Source organism: Leuciscus leuciscus (assembly GCF_965113295.1).
Source record: "Leuciscus leuciscus genome assembly, chromosome: 5".
Lineage (NCBI taxonomy): Eukaryota > Metazoa > Chordata > Actinopteri > Cypriniformes > Leuciscidae > Leuciscus > Leuciscus leuciscus.
In genome coordinates this window covers 44585352-44603527 of record NC_138729.1, presented here as the reverse complement: position 1 = coordinate 44603527, position 18176 = coordinate 44585352, and the positions used below count along the sequence as shown (strand labels likewise).

Here is an 18176-nt window from a genome sequence, read left to right as displayed (position 1 = left end):
GTGCGGATGACACAGAACTCCATTGCCATCATATGGGCTTCTAGCAACCGTACATCTCGAGTCTTATTCAGACTTTGTCATTTAACATTAAAGCTGAATTGTTTAGTTTTAAAATAAAATCTGATGTACAGCAAAAATGTATAGTTTCCCATGCTCAACAGAACTGTCAAGATTGGCAGTCAATAAATGAATACACATTACCACACAAGTTATTAATTTTTAATTTTTATTTTTTTTCTTAGTTTAGAACATAAAACAGTATTGTGGATCTTCCACATACACTATGTATTCACATAATACACCATACAGCTACAAGGAGAGAGACCAAACAAAAGATAACACTTTTTACATACTGCATACTCAACATGAAAAATAGAACTAAGAACAATCTTTAACTCATAAAGGAATGTAGCTGCCAGTTTTTTTTTCTTTCTTTCTTTTTTTCCTTTTTAGACATTTTGTCCTTTTGATGTTTTAAACTGGGCATGATTTATACTCATAACAGTGAGTGCTGATTGAGGGGGCAGGGTAGTGTGTGTATGTGAGAGTGTTGTGTTTGTGTGTATTTGTATGAGTTTGTGTGACAATGTGGCCAAATGTGAGTAAAGAAAAAGTGAGTATATTCAATTAAATGACAAAATGTATAAAAAATTCAGAATGGGTGAAAACATTTCTGGGCAGTATAGGTAGCACCAGAATATTAAATTAACAGTCTATTCACATCAAAAGCATGAGTACCTATTCCTCTACCTGCCATCATGCTCTTCAAGTACCATTTCAATTATTTAGGGTGATGGCTAAAAAGGGAAACGATCAGTTGGAGTGCTTTTTTATTTATTTATTTATTTATTTATTTATTTATTTAAAAACTGTGACCATCAGAAGTGTTTCAGAAATAACCATGTAAAAATATTTTAAAATGATCAGCACCATATAGGTTTTCATCTCAAATACTCTCAAAACGAGTTCACATCAATTTAAGAGCCCAAAAACTTTAGCAACAGTGTTTGCCAAGAGTCATTTCCACAATAAACTCTAGATGGTAGCACCATGGTTCAAAAGACATTTAGGGTGAATGAAATTGCACCGGGCTTCAAGAGCTGTCTTGAAACTCAGCTTTTTCTCAACTTCAGGGGTAAGTTTCACATCTCATAGAACAATGACAATCTAGATAATATAATGTCAGTGCAGACTCAGAGTTCTGTAAAACTTACCCCACACAATATTTAATTTTAAAAAAAAATCAGCATTACATGATCTACCTGGAGATTTGAACTGAAAGCTGCAAGTTTAAACCTGATATTATTTTCGGTTCTATGGGCAATTTTCGTGTAAAAGAGATGTACTTCCAAATTCCAATCCCTTTATATATATAAAAAAAAGTGAGTCCTGAATCCTTGCAAACTGTATTAGTCAACATGCTCACATTTGTTTCTTTGTTCTCCATTACTTTATGGTTTATAGATGTGGATCAGATGCGGGGGAAGGAAGCCGGTGACAATGGTAGTACAGAGGTATTGGTGTAAGTACAGTACTCACGAAAGGAAGGACAGCAGTATCTTGAGTACACTGACAAAGCATCCTGCTTTGTGGTCTGTTGTTGACGGCTTGACATACAGACAACTGAAGACTAAAAATTCAGGAATCATTCATGATTAGGCCATCATCCCTCACCAGTTAAATAATCTTACCTAAATATTTAACTATTTACATTTCTATCTCTCCCAATAAAATTCCTTTAAAACAAAAACTAGGTTTCAAGTTGTCAATAATCCGTTCTTATTTTTTTTCTCTCATTAAAATCAAGATTAAAAGTGCTTTTATAAAATCCTCTCTTCAATATTTACAATTTCTCTAAAATGAACAAACCCAAAAAATAAAATGACAGCAATCACAATAACAATAATCATCATCATTATCATATAATAAATAATAATAAAAAAGTAGGTACGAATGTGGATGTAGGCAGCAAGCCTGCAGTCTGTAGCGCCCGTGTGTCTGTAGCATGTTGTGACTGGGACCAGTGTCTGTACAACATGAGGTAAAGAGCATTAGGACCACTTAATGAGCACCAGGATCTCTCCTCTGTGAGTGTCAAGCATCTTAAAGCCCTGTGTAAACCAGTGGCAGCCCTGCATTGCTCCCTATATGAAGCTCACAGACAGGCATTCACACTGGCACACATACATTCTAACCAGCGTGCATGTTTAGGAATCCATACACAAATGCACACACACACACACACACACACACACGCACACACACATACACACACTCATGCATTGTGTACTTTTACATACACTCGCACAAACAACTGAGCTGAAACTGTATGCATTGACATTCAGCACCATGAATTCCAGGTGTGGGTGATCTCTCAGGGAAAAAAGAGAGAAGAGGGCTGCTTACAACGAGAGGGGCAACTTTACAGGAGCATTAAATACTCATAGTAGCACCAACTCCAAGAAATGTGCTCTGTCTATCACAAATGGGTAACTACAGATAAATCTGGACATGGAAGACATGTTCAGTTTACACAGGGCTGGTTGTGTTGGGAAACCCATACATAAAACCAATTATTGGGAACTAAGGGAACCAGTTAGGCAAGTCCCCCTTTAGCTTTAACCCTGTGTAGATCTTTTTTGGACAGTCTGCTGACTGAAACCAAGCAGATCCACTAATGTTTCAAATCTACTCATCTGTAATGACAATTTTGCAGCAATGTTTTTTTAAAATACTGATTTCTTGCCTATTACAGCTCAAGGTCTTTGCACTACAGTCAATTTGAGCATATCTAGGGTAAATCAAGCAGAGATTGCAGAATTTCAAACCAATAAAAATTGGCTGATGATTTTAGAATTCCCTGTTTGAGCCATGTTTGGATTGTTCAGTCTATGTGGAAATCACAAGCTTAAGACCAATGGTGGGTTATCTGCAGCTCTTTAGGGCGGTTTTATGGAGGTGAATTTTTGCTAGGACTATCAGCACCTTAGAGAACTTAGTCTAAAAATGTCACATGGGTAGTGAAGGATGGCCAATGAAACTGCAGGCAAATGAGTCAGCACCAATCAGATGACATGATTTAAGGTTGAACCAATTACCAGGACTGGGAGGTCCCCGTCACTGAACATGACTGACATCTGCTGCTAAAGAGCACCCAGGTCCAGCACCTGCCTCGATATTGTGAGGGCAAAATTAGAGACACTTGAGACAGAAAAGAAGCACCATTTGAAGGGATGAGAGACTTCACAGATTTCATTAGAGTGGCACCAAACAGAAAGGCGCGAGCTGGAGTCTGGCCCTCTCTTTCTTGTGCAAGTGTTCGGTGACTAGCGCAATATAGAGCAAATACTCTATAGTTGCCTTAATGCAGTCACATAAACATGACTTGCAATGATGTGAAGGCGCTTCATTAATATAGAGATTGGTGGGGTTGGGAGAGGTGAAAAGCGCAACAAACAATGCTGAATAGCTTGTTCTCATGTTCACAATGAACAAGTGAGAATGAAGAAAGGAAGTCCCTCTTAGTCTAGAGGAGGGGGAGGGGGGGGTCATATTAATAAAAATTATGAAAAAACATTAAAATAAAAAATAGTCATCTTCATAATATAATAACAATACCTGTAATATCAACGTTGACAGTAACAATAGCAATTGTAATAATATTGATAATAGAGCAATAATAATCAAATTCACTGAAGGAGGGGTAGCTATGGAAATCCCTCCCACGTTGGAGAGAGCAAGAGCACCATAGACAGCGTGTCCGCTTGGGGAGTTCCCAAACTGCTGCCAAAATTTGAGGTAAAAGAAAAAAAAAAGTGAAAAAGTGCCCCTTCTTCTAATATCCCTCCCTTGTGGTGGCTTGAGAGGTTTTAGAGCTAGAAGATGGTAAGCAAATGGTAAAGGTGTAAGATTCATGATCCTTATCATTTCTATTCCCATCTCTGGCTCTAGGGGGCAACAGTTTACAAGAGTTCACACGAATCGGCTGTAAGGACCAGTGAGGTGTGTGGACGGGTAAGGTGAAACAGTGACTACGGTGGTGGTATGCTGTGTGGGCGCCATTCGTGTCATCACACCCTCTCGTTTGTCCTTGGTTTGTCCAGGGGATGGGCTTGCTGATCCAGCCGCCCACTTGCGCTTTTTCCCATAGGCCTTAATTTCTTCCTGTGAGAGACCCAAAAGAGCTGCTTCTTGTTGCCGCTGTCGTGCTCGCTCGGCCAGGAGTTTCATCTTGGATTCCCACAAAGCCATACCGTGACTGGGCTGGTTCAGGTTCTTGTGCTGGTAGAATACCAGGGATATGCGGCTTGGGTGAGAACGGTCAGGCTTTTTAAGTGGTGTGGTGGCATGGAGCTCCCGACGGGCACACTCAATCAAGATAGAGCCATGAGCAGGGGCAACTGCAACTCCTCCAATGTTGGGATCCATGAAGTTGTGTTCACTGTCCGACCAGACCTCATCCTCATCAGGGTCACGTTCACTCTGGGTCTCTGCCTCACTGTCCCAACATGCCTGACCATTTGATCTTTGCAGTGCATCAGGAAACAAGCGTCCCTCAGGAGCTGGAGATGGTGTGCTGCCTGCTGCTGATCCACCACCAGATTTCCAGGCTTTCTCCTGGAGTCCCAGAGGTGCAGAGCCACAATTCTCACCTGCTTGGGAAAGCATTTTATCTGGGAAAGCACCAGCAGGGTTGCCTTGCCTGATACCACCAGTGCCGTAACCCATGGGACCGTAAGGACCCCATGCTTTAGGCTGTGGACTAGGGGCAGGGCTACCCCACTGTCTTGGGGTGGATGGGTGTGGAGAGGGTGCAGGTGATGGACTGCCTTTTAGGGATGGGGACGGAGATGGGGCAGGGGATGACATTAGAGTGTTAGGGCAGGGATTCCACTGTTGCTGCTGTGGATACTGAAGTTGTTCATGTTGGTGTGGCTGTTGCTGGTGGAGCCTCTGCTTATCTGGAGTGAAAGGCAAATTAGTTGCAGTTCTGATGTTTCCATCCCAGCCTTTAGACACTATGCTGCCATTTGGTTTGTGCTCAGGCCAGCCTTCAGGTTTTGGCGTGGTACTGGGAGTGCTAGGGCAGCTCTGAGCTTGCCCATCCGATCTGCCATCATATAGTGGCACATCCATGGGCTCCTGCTTGATGATTGGTGTTGAGCGGTGGGTCTGCTCAAGTGACACTGATGGAGTACGACTAGGTGGAACAGGAGACAGCGAAATCTCAGAAGGGTGTGGGTAGCCTTGAATGGATGCATTAGCCATTTGTTGCTGTGACTGCCCAGGACGGCTGTGATAGGCCTGTGCCAGTGTTGCTTGGAGACACCGAACATCTGGCTTTTGGTCAAATGGTGTGGCAGAGGGCTCTCCAGCTTTGGGCCAGGCTCCATTATCATATCCCAAGAGCTCAGAAGGAAAAAGTGCACTAGGAGGGTAGTTGTAATATCGGTAGCGTATTTCTTGGAGGTTAGGGTGAAAGCCATTGATGGGGCTCTGTGCAGGAGGTTGGCTGTTGGTAGGGATGTGACCTCTTGCATAGTTACCAGGGTAGGAGAACGAACTGCTTATGCTGTGGGGATCAGGGGTTGTCTTGCCGTTCCTTAGTGCTGGGTAGCCATGTATGGCTCCATTGAAGGGCTGGAAGCGGTCGACAGGCTCTTTTTTGATGGTTGGTTTCACCTCTTGTTTTGGAATAGCTAGATAACAGATAAACAAGAAAAAAACTGTATATATTAAATGCATACCTGTCAACACTCCCGTTTTCCCAGAGAGTGTCTCGTATTTCACACCCATCTCCTGACCCCTCCCGTTTTGTTATTTCTCCCGTGAAACTCCCCTAATTTGTATGACATGGTAAGCAAGTTTGTGAATATTTTGAATAAAAAAGGAAAAAGGAAATAAAAGCGATACATCTGTCATAAAGTGTTATTGTGGCTGCGGTGTGTCACGTGACAAATATGACGGGTCGCCATGGAAACATTAAGGAAACAAAAAAATGACCTATGCAAGAGTGCATTCGGTTTACTGCTCTGTGCTTAATACAATAAAGGGGTCTGTACTGTACCAACTAGTGGACTAAATGCCGCTAGGTGGAACAAACTGTAATTTGCACTGATGTCTGTTCAAAATAAATGAAAACCTAGCTTTGGTGATTTGTTGCTTTTTCCTGTTGTAACGAACTCGTATCGAACCGTGACCCCAAAACCGAGGTACGTACCGTACCGTAACTTCTGTGTACCGTCACACCCCTAATATAGAGTTAAACTAATATTTAACCACTGACCTTTATTGCCTTGCTGAGGGTGGGGTGACTCCATGTGGTGCATCTCCATCTTGACGGTCTTCTCTGGGGTTTCTGCGAGCTGCAATTTTCTGTTCTTCTTCTCTGATGCTGCCTTTTTGGCCTCCAACCGACGCTGCCGGCAGGATTTAGCAGGTTCCGGAAGTTTTCTAACCTCTCGACGGAAGTTAGAGAGCACCTGGATGGCTCCTGTTTGCATTTTGAGACGCTGGTTCTCCTCACTACCAAATTCATCGGTTGTAGAGATCTTGTAGAGTGGAAGCACATGCAGTTGCTCATCTTCTGGAATTGTGCCCACTGAGCGATTGTCCTCTTTCGTAAGAGTGCACACCTGAAAGTAACAAAATTAGGAAGTGTAAGGCTAAAGTAAATAGCAACTACTTCCACCAAAGGGTGCATCTAACTCCTACTACCTGTTGTACACAAAAATGTTCACACAAAACAACTCTAAACAAGTGAATCATTCTTATTCATGCTTATTTATTTGTACATGAATAATTCACAATGCATGTATTGTAACAGTAGTACTCCAGGCAGTGAGCACAGTACAGCCCTGGAGAGCATTCACTTAAAAAAAAAGTAAAACATCTAAAATGGCCTCTACAGACAAAAAAAAATACGCTGTATATAATCGCACATTATTTACACAAATACATGTACATATAAATGAAAATGAATAACGTACCACAGTGCAGCCATTGTGAAGGTTATGCTGGTCTTTGTGAGCATGGGCACAGAAATCCATGCATGCAGTGACTCCTGAAAATGGCCGTCCTTCCTTCAAACCCAACCGACAGTCTGAAGCAATGTTCTCATTTACACACTGAGAAACACAGAATTTTTTTAAAAATAAATAAATACGTTTTCTGTTTATTTCTTTAACACTTCCTGATAAATATAAAGTTCTGAAACATTAAAATAATACACTTTTTGATCACATAAACTGCACCAAACCAATTACAAGAAAAGATGTTTGGTTTAATGTGCCTGAATGGTGTGAACTGTGAACCCTTCCGTGTAGTGTGTGACTACACTGACTATTTTTAATTGTCAAACAAATTCAACAAACCTGGTTACTGAAGGCCTGGGGAGCCAGCTGCTGATATAGAGGGGCCACATGTGTGGCCAAGTTTTGGAAGTTATCCCTGAGATCATCCTCCTATTCAAAAAATAAAAAATAAATTACTCATGGCTATTTTTATTGGGCTTATAAAAATAACTACTAATTACATTGAATAATTTTTCTCCCCTTCTTTATGAGCAACTAACCTCTTTGGGGTGGTCTCCCTGCAGTCTGAACTTGCGAGGGTTTTTGCTTCGAGCATACTTGCATCCATTGAAGTACATGCTCCAGGAGCAGCCAAAAGAGAAGGAAGCTCCACAGGTCTCTGAGTCCTTCCCTTGGCACGCACATGTTCGACTGCAAAAGGCACCCACCATGAATTTAATCAGTTGTAACTATAAACTCTTACAATAGGTGACATAAGTAGTAGTCATTGTAAAATAGTCTAGAAAAATGTACCTAATATAATTAAAGGAATGATTCAGAAATTGTCTTAAGGTCAACACATCTTTATAGTAAATCATCCAATATAACTCCACCTGATGTTTGACTGATGCAAATGTGATACAACAAATTAGGTCCAACTTTACAGTCATTAAACAAATTAGTCAATCCGAAATTTAATTTTCTTGTGACCTCTTTGCTACATCTCTTGAAGACACAAAAGGCCAAAAATAAAAATAAAATCATCAGTTGTGTTCAAAACTCACTCGTCATTGAGTCCACAACGGCGGCTGGTGGGGTTGCCGTATTTAATGATGGTTTCTGTGAGTTCTTTATACAGTTTATCTCCCAGATCACGGGGCACACCTTCCCAGGCCAAGATAATAACAACAATAACAGAATTGGCACAGTGGTGCCCAGGCCGTTGCTTCACAACGCATAACAATTTCTCCTTCTCGCTGCCGCGACGAATCACCTACAGAGAGAAAGACAGTCAGTAACGATGAAGGCATATGGCAGATGCTAATCTGTAGGTGTGTTTACAGCAGGGAGACAGAAATCCTATGTATGCAACTTGTAAATAATTTTCCCACTTGGGGAGGGTCACAATGTAAAGAAATTATTCGGAGGGATGTCTTTGACTGTTATGTCATGTCTTGTGACAGTTTAAAATAGTCCCACAGTGCATGCTGACAAGCTGTTTTTGAATGCCAGAAGGTTCTAAGAAACATGCTTGTTTGGCTTATGTGAACTCCAAACCATCCGAATTATACAAGACTTTCTTAAGCCCGATTAGTTGTCCGATCATTCATGTAACCAAATGACTAATTGATAATAGAAATATGTAGTTTTCCACACTTACCCACTTAGCGATAGGACATCCCTGAGAGCTCTTTCCTTCTCGTCCTGTGTAAACCACCCTCTCAATACGAACGGCTTCACCCTTCTCCCCATACCTGGAATAATAAAGAGAGAGAAGGGGACATATGTAACTCAGATTACACAGATTGATAATGCAACATGAAAACAACCGCCCTCCTCAATCTTAATGAATATTAAACCACGTTGTATACTTAAAACAGATTTTTGGCAGTCAGAGCCAGTGTGGAGAGTTCCGTTCTCCTACAAAGCAGGAATAGCTTCAGTAATGCAATTATGATATTGTGATACATTGGAATGTATTGAACAATTATTCCTACATACTGTATGTGACGCGATGCATGTCATATAGTGAAGTAGTTAATGATACTCAGTCCTAATGTTTACACACATTTGTGACCCTGGAACACAAAACCAGTCCAAATATTTGGCCAGGATACAACCATTTGAAAATCTGGAATCTGAGAGTGCAAAAAAATCGAAACATTGAGAAAATCGCCTTTAAAGTTGTCCATTTATGTTCGCGATTGTGCTGCATTCACTTACAAAAAGAAATGTTTGATATATTTACGGTAGGAAATTTACAAAATATCTTCATGGAACATGATCTTTACTTAATATCCTAATGATTTTTGGCATAAAAGAAAAATCTATAATTCTGACCCATACAATGTATTGTTGGCTATTGCCACAAATATACCTGTGTGACTTGTGACTGGTTTTGTGATCCAGGGTCACATTTGTGTATGATGGCCCATGTTCGCAGTCAACAATTGCTTGTCTCCTCAAATGAAACTCTCAGTGCATGAGCATGACAGCAGCATGTGGGAAGTATAAATACTGTTCATTTATAACTACACAGTCTGATGGAGAAGCTTCCAAGATCCACAGGGGTGGGCTATAAGGTCAAAGGCCACAAAAGGGTCAGGCTTAGGCTTAAGAAGGCTTTAGCCACTGTCTGACAGACAAACAAAGGGGAGGTTCTTCTTCTACCCACCACCTCCCCCTCTGTCTCAGAGGAGATGGCTCAAGCTATAGAAATTACAGCCACTATGCCCTCAATCAGCACTCAAATAAAGCAATGAGAGTGGACAAGTGTACCAGAGGTCAGCAAAGGTGGAGATACTCTATCCAAATGGGTCAAGGAAGTCTTAGCTTCTGTATGCTTACAGGAGAAAGGGGGCAACACCCTGTGGAGCTTTTCGTATTCCTCTTCACTTCTGAATGATCACAGGATCTTTAAGTATTAGTAAAAGTTTTCAGACCTCAGGGAATCTATAAAGTAATATATTATATAGCAAATTAACTTGATTTACAGCATAAATAGAGAGAACATTTTGAACATATGGACAGCATATGACAGCGCTGCTGAAAAGGAAATGTTATTTCCTTTTGCCATGTGTATCTGGAAAAAAAACAACTACAGGATACTCATTGCTTCAAGTTTTAATATATACCCTTTATATATACCATTTTTATCACTTCACCACCTCCTTCTTTGATTTCCTCTAAATTCTTTCTCTCTTCCCCTGCTATTCATTGTCTTTCTATCTCCCTGTCTCTCCCTTGTGTCAATCTGCTGATGCCAATATTTCCTGTTACTCCTGTTGGATTCTGGGTCAGGAATTCCCTGGGGACAAGATCATAGAGAAGGAAGGTGGGAGGAGGGGAAGGGGAGAGCAAACGGCAGAAAAGGGAGATGCTTATCCTCGGCTGGTTAAGAATCTGTTGCCAGGATTCAACTGCCAGAGCTTCCAAACAACTCTCACAGAACAATGAAAGGGTCACTAGGGAACTCTTAAAGCAAATGACGTAGGATCAGCAGTATTCCTCTGTGGTTTCAGAAGTTTAATAACTTCTGGTTTAAACAGCAGAAAAATATATTGTAATCTATAAATGGATTTTCATTTGAGTTTGTCTGAATGTTACTCATTGAATGTGCATGACAATATTTTCTGACTTTTTTTTTTTGTTTTGGTTAACATTTTACTAAAAAAGAACAAGACAAAAAAGGTAATTGCAAGGGTAAAAGCAAGCAGACTGACCATTAAATTCAACATTCAAACTAGTTTCTTCAGCTAATTCCATTGTTTTAATAGTAGATCAAGAAAGTTAAAAAAAACTTGATTTTAAAGTAGTAGGCCCTTACATGTCCTGCAGGTTGTGTTAGCAAACAAACATGCTCACAAAAAAAATCTGTGGAGGAGACATTATGGTATGCAATAATGATTCAGAAATCTGACTTGTGCATCTCACCTCTCTTCCATCAGTTTTCTGACTGAAGGTATGTCTGGCCCAGACCCCAAATGGTTGTAGTATGGGCCCTCGTCCTTTTCTAGGATTTGGTCTAAGAAAGACAGATAGTGAAAGAGAATGCAGGTTAAAGCATGGACACACTCTTTTACAATGATGGTTAATTCAGATGGCTAATGTGTAATTCCATTAGAACGATAGTATGAGTCAGTCATGTGTGTGGGTGAGCAAAAAGAGAGAAAGTCTTATGAAAAAAGTGTTTGTGAGAAAAGAGAAACATCTAGTGGATGCATACTTCCTGCTTACTCAGCAGTGTAAAATACTGTACCAACAATACATGTAAGAATAGCTAACAAAATAGAAAAAACTGAGTGATTTTGAGAAGCACAGACTATGAGAGAGAAAAAAGATACAACAGTCAAAAATATAGACTAGATATATTCTCCCATGTTAAAATCAGAACTGCTGAATGTACTACATATGGAACGTGTTTGGTGTGTTTGTAAGTTTCAAATGGCACTGGGTGTTCCCTGTGGTGTTGACAGAGTGCTATAAGGATTCACTATGGAAACCTCCCTTCTATTGTCCTTTGCTTTTAGTAACAGTCAAGCTCCAACAAGTGTTCAGGCACAGCTTACTACCCTTGAATGAATACTTTCTTAACTGATTTCTTTCATATTTGGCAAATAATTTTGACAATTCCATATCACACATATAATACGGTTTATATAATGAGGACAGCTTATTGGAATATCTTCAGTTGAAATTTGCAAATAATTCTTAGCTACTGTTGCAATGCAATCAACCAATGCAATAGGAAAAATTTCACACAGTTCCCCAAAGCCTCTGAAATGACAAAATAAGAGATACAAGGGCTGAGCTGAGAGGTTGCAGACCATCTCTTCTCACCCTGTCCTCCCTAGTCCCTCCCTTCTTTGATGTCTAGCCACAGTATATCATATGATATATGAGCAGACTCTCTTCATCGTTACTGCCTCCTTTGGAAAACTAGCTGTACTCACTGTACCAATAGCCTGAACATAGACAGAAGGCACTGCACTGCACTGGCCCAAAGAATTACAATGGGCTCCTTTCTTCAAAACTATTGTTCATCTGCAAGAGGCACAGAGAACAGACTGCAGAGCAATGCACGGCCCCTGATAGAGCGCACATTCTCAGCAATGGCCCAACACTACCCTGAGAAATGTGCTGATGCAGAAATTATGTGATGAAAAAGAAACATTTTGGTCTTCCTGAAGGGAATTTTGATGATCAATTTCGTCTATGTTGTAGTCTATTGGAATAACCTTAATCCTAACATATACTGGTAATAAAGCTAACTGCAATGAAGCTAAACTATATTAAAATATAAATTGAGCTGAAAAATGTCAGTGGTTAAAATAAAGCAAAAAGATAGGGGGTTAGGTGGGTTAGCTAAGCGAGGCTCATAGCCTGATCAGTAGACTGAAAGGGGATCTGGGGTGATGTGCTATAGGGTCACAAAATCTCAATGTCTGTTGATCTGCTTTTTTTAAATTCTGTTTCAGAATATGAGAGTTCTTTCCCAGTTTGGTCCAATATTTTTTACTGGACCAGACTTTTTGTTTTGTTTTTGTTTTTTGCTGAATTCTCTCACACTTACCTACGCAGTCACAAATGGGAAAATCAGGTTGGGAATTTTTCCCAGGTGTATCCAGTAGGCTCTTGGTGGGAGTGTCCAGGTAGCGCAATGGTGACTCAAGAAAACCTTTAAGTGAAGGGGAGGAGGGAAAGCTATCCTTGGTGGGAGTATTCAAATCATCCCCCTCTCCGTCTGTAGAGAAACATGCAGTTGTGGAAAGCACAGTCATGCCACCAGATGACTCAATCTTTATACGTTTAGTTGGAGGGGAGAAAGGTGTGATGAAGGGGTGCTGTCGCTCCAGAAATGCATCCTTAGCTACAGACAGGAGCTGCCCAGAAGGTTTCACATCCACCTCACATTCCTCACTTTCCTGTTTAACAGTACAGAGCTCCTCAGGTGGCAATGATGTTTTTTCTTTCAGTCTTTCAGTCATGTCCTTTTGACCTTCATCCATGGGCTCAGACTCATTTGTGGGAACAGGAGGGCAGTTGACTGGCTGCTTTGGGGATGGTGACTCGGGTCTGGTTTGTCCTGAGTTTAGTTGTGACTCGGTCACCACTGGCTGAGCGGGGCCATTCTCTGGGGTCTCTGCTGCAGAAGCTGAGGAAATGGTGTCCCCAAACTCCTCCTCAAACTGGCGAATAAGCTCTTCAAATTTTGGATCTAGGTTACTGAGGCCAGCCAGAGAAGGAATTGGCTGTGTTGTAGAGGTCTGAGGCGTGATACTGGTTGGTGGGATGCTGTCATTTGGCCCAGCTGGGCCTGAGCAAGCTATTACCTTCTGGGTGGATGGTGCTAGAACTGACACAGGAGTGGAAGAAAAATGAGTATTTTCAGAGATAGGTGCACTACTGCTATTCAAAATTGATTCCTGAGATTGAGCTGGAGCTGGGTGGCTCTCAGCCACCTGAGAGGGGGGAAGCCCAGCTTCCATGCCTGGTAGAGATGGAACAAGCTGAGAGAGGGATGGTGCATATCCTGGGGAGATGAAGGGAGGTTTCAATATTGTAATCTGTTTCTGTGGGAGAAAAGTTGGCTGGGAAGCTTTCTGTTTATGCTTCTTGATAACAATCTGTTTGGGTTTTGGAAGAGGTGTGCCTAGTGGACCAAATAGCCCACCCACTGACTGCTTGAGAAGAGGAGAACTTTGAGCACCCTTTTTCTTTTTGGGCTCTTTGTGCTCCTGTTTGATGGTTACAGGACTCTCTGGAATAGACTGTGGCCACCATTTACGAAGGTTCTGACAAGCCATGGGGGCTAACGGACTAAAGGCAGGAGAATTAGAGAAGAGGTTACGTTTATGATGAAGGTGCTGCTGTAGTGCTGCCTGAGTTGAGTGCCTAATGGTGGGTGAAAACTGCTGACCCTGGAATGGCTGCTGGCCATTTACCATCCCCTCCTGGCCCATGACTGCACATCCTGAGCCCAGGTACTCCTTTGTGTCTGCCTCCTGCTTGATGTGAGGCATCCCAGCAAGGCTGCCCTTGCGACCATCCTGCAAGCTGGGGTGAAGGAGTGGGAACTTGAAGGCTGAGTTGGTGTACTTTCCACCGGTGTCTCCAAGGAGTTGCTTTAGCTCGGACACTGGGTCACTGCTGCCTTGGGATGGGTTTACAAAACGAAGCTGGGACTCTGTATTCTCCATCATCCATGGGTTCCGGGGGGAGCTTCTCTCGCAGCTTCCAGCTGTGCCCTGGTTCCACTGCTGGGGTCGGGGATTGGGGGAGGATGGGTGTATGCTTGAAAATGGGGACTTGGAGGATGGGTATGGGGAAGCATAGTGAGATGAGTTAGGTGCAGGGGCCTCACCCTGAGACTGAGGTCTCTGCTGCTCCCAAGATGATACCTCCTGGGGGTAACGTCCTGAAGGGATGGATTGTGGCATAGCAGAGGAAGAAAAAAAAGGACCAGATGATGAAGAGACCACTTGTGGCATACTCTGGGGGTAGGAGGTTGGCAGATGCTGATGGTGATTTGCAGGTGAAGATTCGCCTGGAGGAACAACAGTTTGTGGGACAGTGGCAGACAACTGGGTCAGAGCCTCAATTGCAATGGCTGTTTGCAAACTAACATTTCTTTCCTTGGCTATGGACAGAACACTAGGGGAGCAGGGAATAGGTGCTGGTGGGCCAAAGGGTCTAGGAGCAGAAGGCTGGTTAACAAGGGGCTGTGGATTTGTGTCTTGGATACACAAGAGGTTACCTCCACATTGTTGTGGTTGGGATTGAGAATAGCGATGCTGTGCATGTGGCTGTGGAGGAGCACCCGTGATCTTACAGGAACCTTTATCCTGGGAGTTAGCCACCATTTTGATTTGCTTCTCCAGCCACTCCAGGTAGTCAGGGCAGTCTGGGCCATCACAATCACAGTTAGGTGGCTTATGGCCATGACGGGCCTTGCTCAGTGCTGCCTGAAGAGTGTTTAGATCTTCAGGGGGGCACAACTCACCATCCACACCTTTCTTTCTGGCCTCCTCACCTCCATTAGACATTTCCTGATGGAACCTTTCATACAGCTGAGCTGTAGGAGTCTGAGAAGTTTGATGGTTGGTGTAAGGTGGCAGTGAGCCAACAGTAGCAGAAAAGGCCACCAGGGTTCGTGCATCCTCCATATCCACATCATTCACTGGAGTGCTGGCATTTTGGCCACTCCAAGCACCCTGTTGAGATTCAGGACTTGAAGACTTCCCAGCTTGCTCAGGGACCCAGCCTGGTGTCTGGGAAATACATCCAGTCCCCTCATGGTAGTTGTGCTGGTGTTGCTCCCTGGCCACACCCCTGACTTCTTCATCACAAATATTTTCTTCATTTGCTGCATGTTTGCTAAGCCCATTAGGCAGTTCATGGTTTAACATGCCTTCTTCCAGGCGATCATGGGACCCAATTTCCATCTGTCCTCTTCCTCTGGGGCCATCCACTGAACCCACCACAGAAACAGTCTGTGGAAGAGCAAAAAACACAAGTTACTTGACAATTTAGCAAACTGACAGTTTACTTATATGTATTGAGTGTGTGTATCCTTTTCAAACCTTTTAAACTATTCTCAAACTTTTTGTATCAACTATGTGTTATGCATTGATTACATAAAAAAAAATATAGGGCAAATACTATTTTAATGTATTAATTGCAGACTAATTCAAACAAACATCATAGCATTTTGTCCTGGAATAGTGACATAATCATTGACCTCTATTAACTAAACAACATACTCTGACCTGTTGGACTGATTCATCTTGGTATTCTCAGTAAAGTTGCTGCCTGATTTGAGAGAAGACTACATAATACTTTGTCCCATGGAGATCACTGAGTTGTCTTATGTTCTTCTTTTGCTCTCTCTTTGTCTTTTTTTCTCTGCTCCCAAGAAAACACATTCCGCAAAGAGAACATAAAATTGGTTATCGCTGTATATTCTAATTTAAGTTGTCATTGGGCAGATGCTACTAAAATAACCTGAGCCTACCTGTACATTTTTCAAGGTCACAATGAAGACTGCTTCAACCAGATCAACTGTCTCATGCAAATACAACCCCATATTTACAATTACAATACAACAGGTAATGCCAAAGTAAACATACTGAGAAACTCTTCCTGGTTCCTGGTTTGCAAATATCCTCTTTGCTGGTCTCTATTGTGCTTTTTATCTTGAAAGGGTTAAATGAATGTTGTGGAAACTCTGAACTGGCTCCAGATAAGTTAAAGAGCACCATGCAACCATTTTGTGGCACTTCTAAGTGATAATGTATCTCTAAAACACACCACATTATTATACATTTATGTGAATGATTTGTATAATGCCTTCAGTGTTCAGTGCCTCTTTCTATGTGAAAGAGTGGATGAAATTAAAACCTGTTTGCTGCACAGAAGACAAACACAGAGAACTTTGTGCATGGTGAAGGCATATCTTACAAAAGAGGACCTTGTGGTTTTATCACGTTAACCAAATAAATAAAAAACACCCATGAAAAAACCCCCCCACTAACATACATAACTCTGTCTTTTCGTCGTAAGCAGTAATTCTGTGGTAGCATCTACAATATTTGACTATATAAATTTTTTTCCATTAAATGAAGTTGTTAAGACTGCGGAGACAAGACATGCATGTTCATAAGCACCCTTCTAATCTAATAGCTCTGCAACTAAATGTCTAAACCTCTCTAAATGTTTAATAGCTCTGTAACTAAATGTCTAAATCGCTCTGATTGTGTCTTCATTGTGACAGGCCTTTAAATGGGTTTTACTGATTGGCAAGCTGTTCATACACTTTGAATTCACCTTAACTGATGGTGCCTGTTTGGAGCCCCATGGGCAGTGTGCCAGCCACTGAGCAGACTGTTTGTGTGTGTGTGCGCGCGTGTGTGTGTGTGTGTGTGTGTGTGTGTGTGTGTGTGTGTGTGTACGTGCGTTTCAAAAGCATGTGTCAGACTAGTACCCCATTTACCAACAATGGTCACACTTCAACTCTTCAAAAAAGCTGAACCACACAATTGTTACAACAGGCTATTTTTCCTCTTTTCAGTGATGCAATAAGCACCCACGTGCATACCATCACGCAGAAAACTTTCACAGTATAGTCTTAGTGCCACCGCAGAGTTCACTAGAACACACTAACACGCAAAAAAAGCACAAAATAGTTTGTATTCTAAACAGAGAGTTGATTTATTACATGTGCCATGCAAGATGTGTATCAGATTCTTTGGATCAGTGACACATATATATGCCGTACACCTGCAAATACACACCTGTCTGACAGCAGAAAGCACGTGCTTAGGCAATTATCTGAGGCGTGCCAGGGCTTTGATCGCTGCCAAAACTCTCTCCCTCTTCTTACAGACACAGAGCTACTACTACTACCAAAACATTAACACGCCCAACCAGAAGAGACTGTAAAACCGGTTTAACTCAGAAGTATGAGGTGCCCTTTAAACTCTATGTTGCATCTACTATGTCTCAGAAATTACACACAATTAACAGCTGTCTCAGAGGTTGACAACACAAAGCAAAAAAACAAACAAACAAAAAAAAACACAAAAAAAAAAACAGAGTGCGGATGGGGTTTAAAGCCTAGTAGTAGACAGCTGAACACGGTAAGACACCCCCCCCTCCCCGTTCCCCCGTACTCCGGTGTCTTTCACAATCAAAATACAAAGCTCAAGCGTACAGAGAGAGAGAAATTAGCAGATTGGCGTCTACTCACAGTGGTCTAGCTGTACCAATAACGTTGCTGGAGAGACAAAGGTGGGAAATGTGGACAAGAAAGTGCATGGAATACAGCTTTCAAGACAGTGCCAAATAAATAAAAAAAAGAAGAAGAAGAAGCCAGCTGGTGGAAATCCACTATGGGTAATTTCTCTTTCAGTCTTTCTTTCTTTCTTTATTTCTTTCTCTCCCTCTCTTCTCAGTCAGCCAGGCAGTGCGGCACACGGACGCACACACACGCATGCACGCACGCACGCACTCTGTCATACACACCTCCCCCACGCACACACACTCGCTCTGTTTCTCTTCCTATCGCCACTGTCGTTTCTCTCTTTCTCCCTCTCTCATTATGTCTCTCTGCTCCTCCCTTCCCTTTTTCTATATTCTCCTTCTTCTTTCTGCTTTTTGCATTCA

At 42.0% G+C, this 18176-nt stretch overlaps 1 protein-coding gene across 5 annotated transcripts in view; it reads right to left on the bottom strand.

Annotated features, from left to right (window-relative positions):
- Positions 1-205: 205 nt before the first annotated feature.
- Positions 206-18176, bottom strand: part of tet3 (tet methylcytosine dioxygenase 3) — a 39166-nt gene continuing 21195 nt past the window's right edge. For 3 of the 5 annotated variants that reach the window (XM_082170151.1, XM_082170152.1, XM_082170153.1), the window contains exons 3-11: positions 12586-15505; positions 10947-11037; positions 8674-8767; positions 8078-8286; positions 7574-7724; positions 7374-7463; positions 6990-7127; positions 6287-6635; positions 206-5699 (exon numbers count right to left, since the gene is read on the bottom strand). In XM_082170151.1, the coding sequence (XP_082026277.1) occupies positions 3973-5699; positions 6287-6635; positions 6990-7127; positions 7374-7463; positions 7574-7724; positions 8078-8286; positions 8674-8767; positions 10947-11037; positions 12586-15505 (5769 nt within the window). In that variant the 3' untranslated portion in view covers positions 206-3972. Of the gene's footprint in view, positions 5700-6286; positions 6636-6989; positions 7128-7373; positions 7464-7573; positions 7725-8077; positions 8287-8673; positions 8768-10946; positions 11038-12585; positions 15506-15781; positions 17661-17760; positions 18117-18176 lie in introns of those variants that run through there. The other 2 variants (XM_082170154.1, XM_082170155.1) reach the window with 2 other exon arrangements.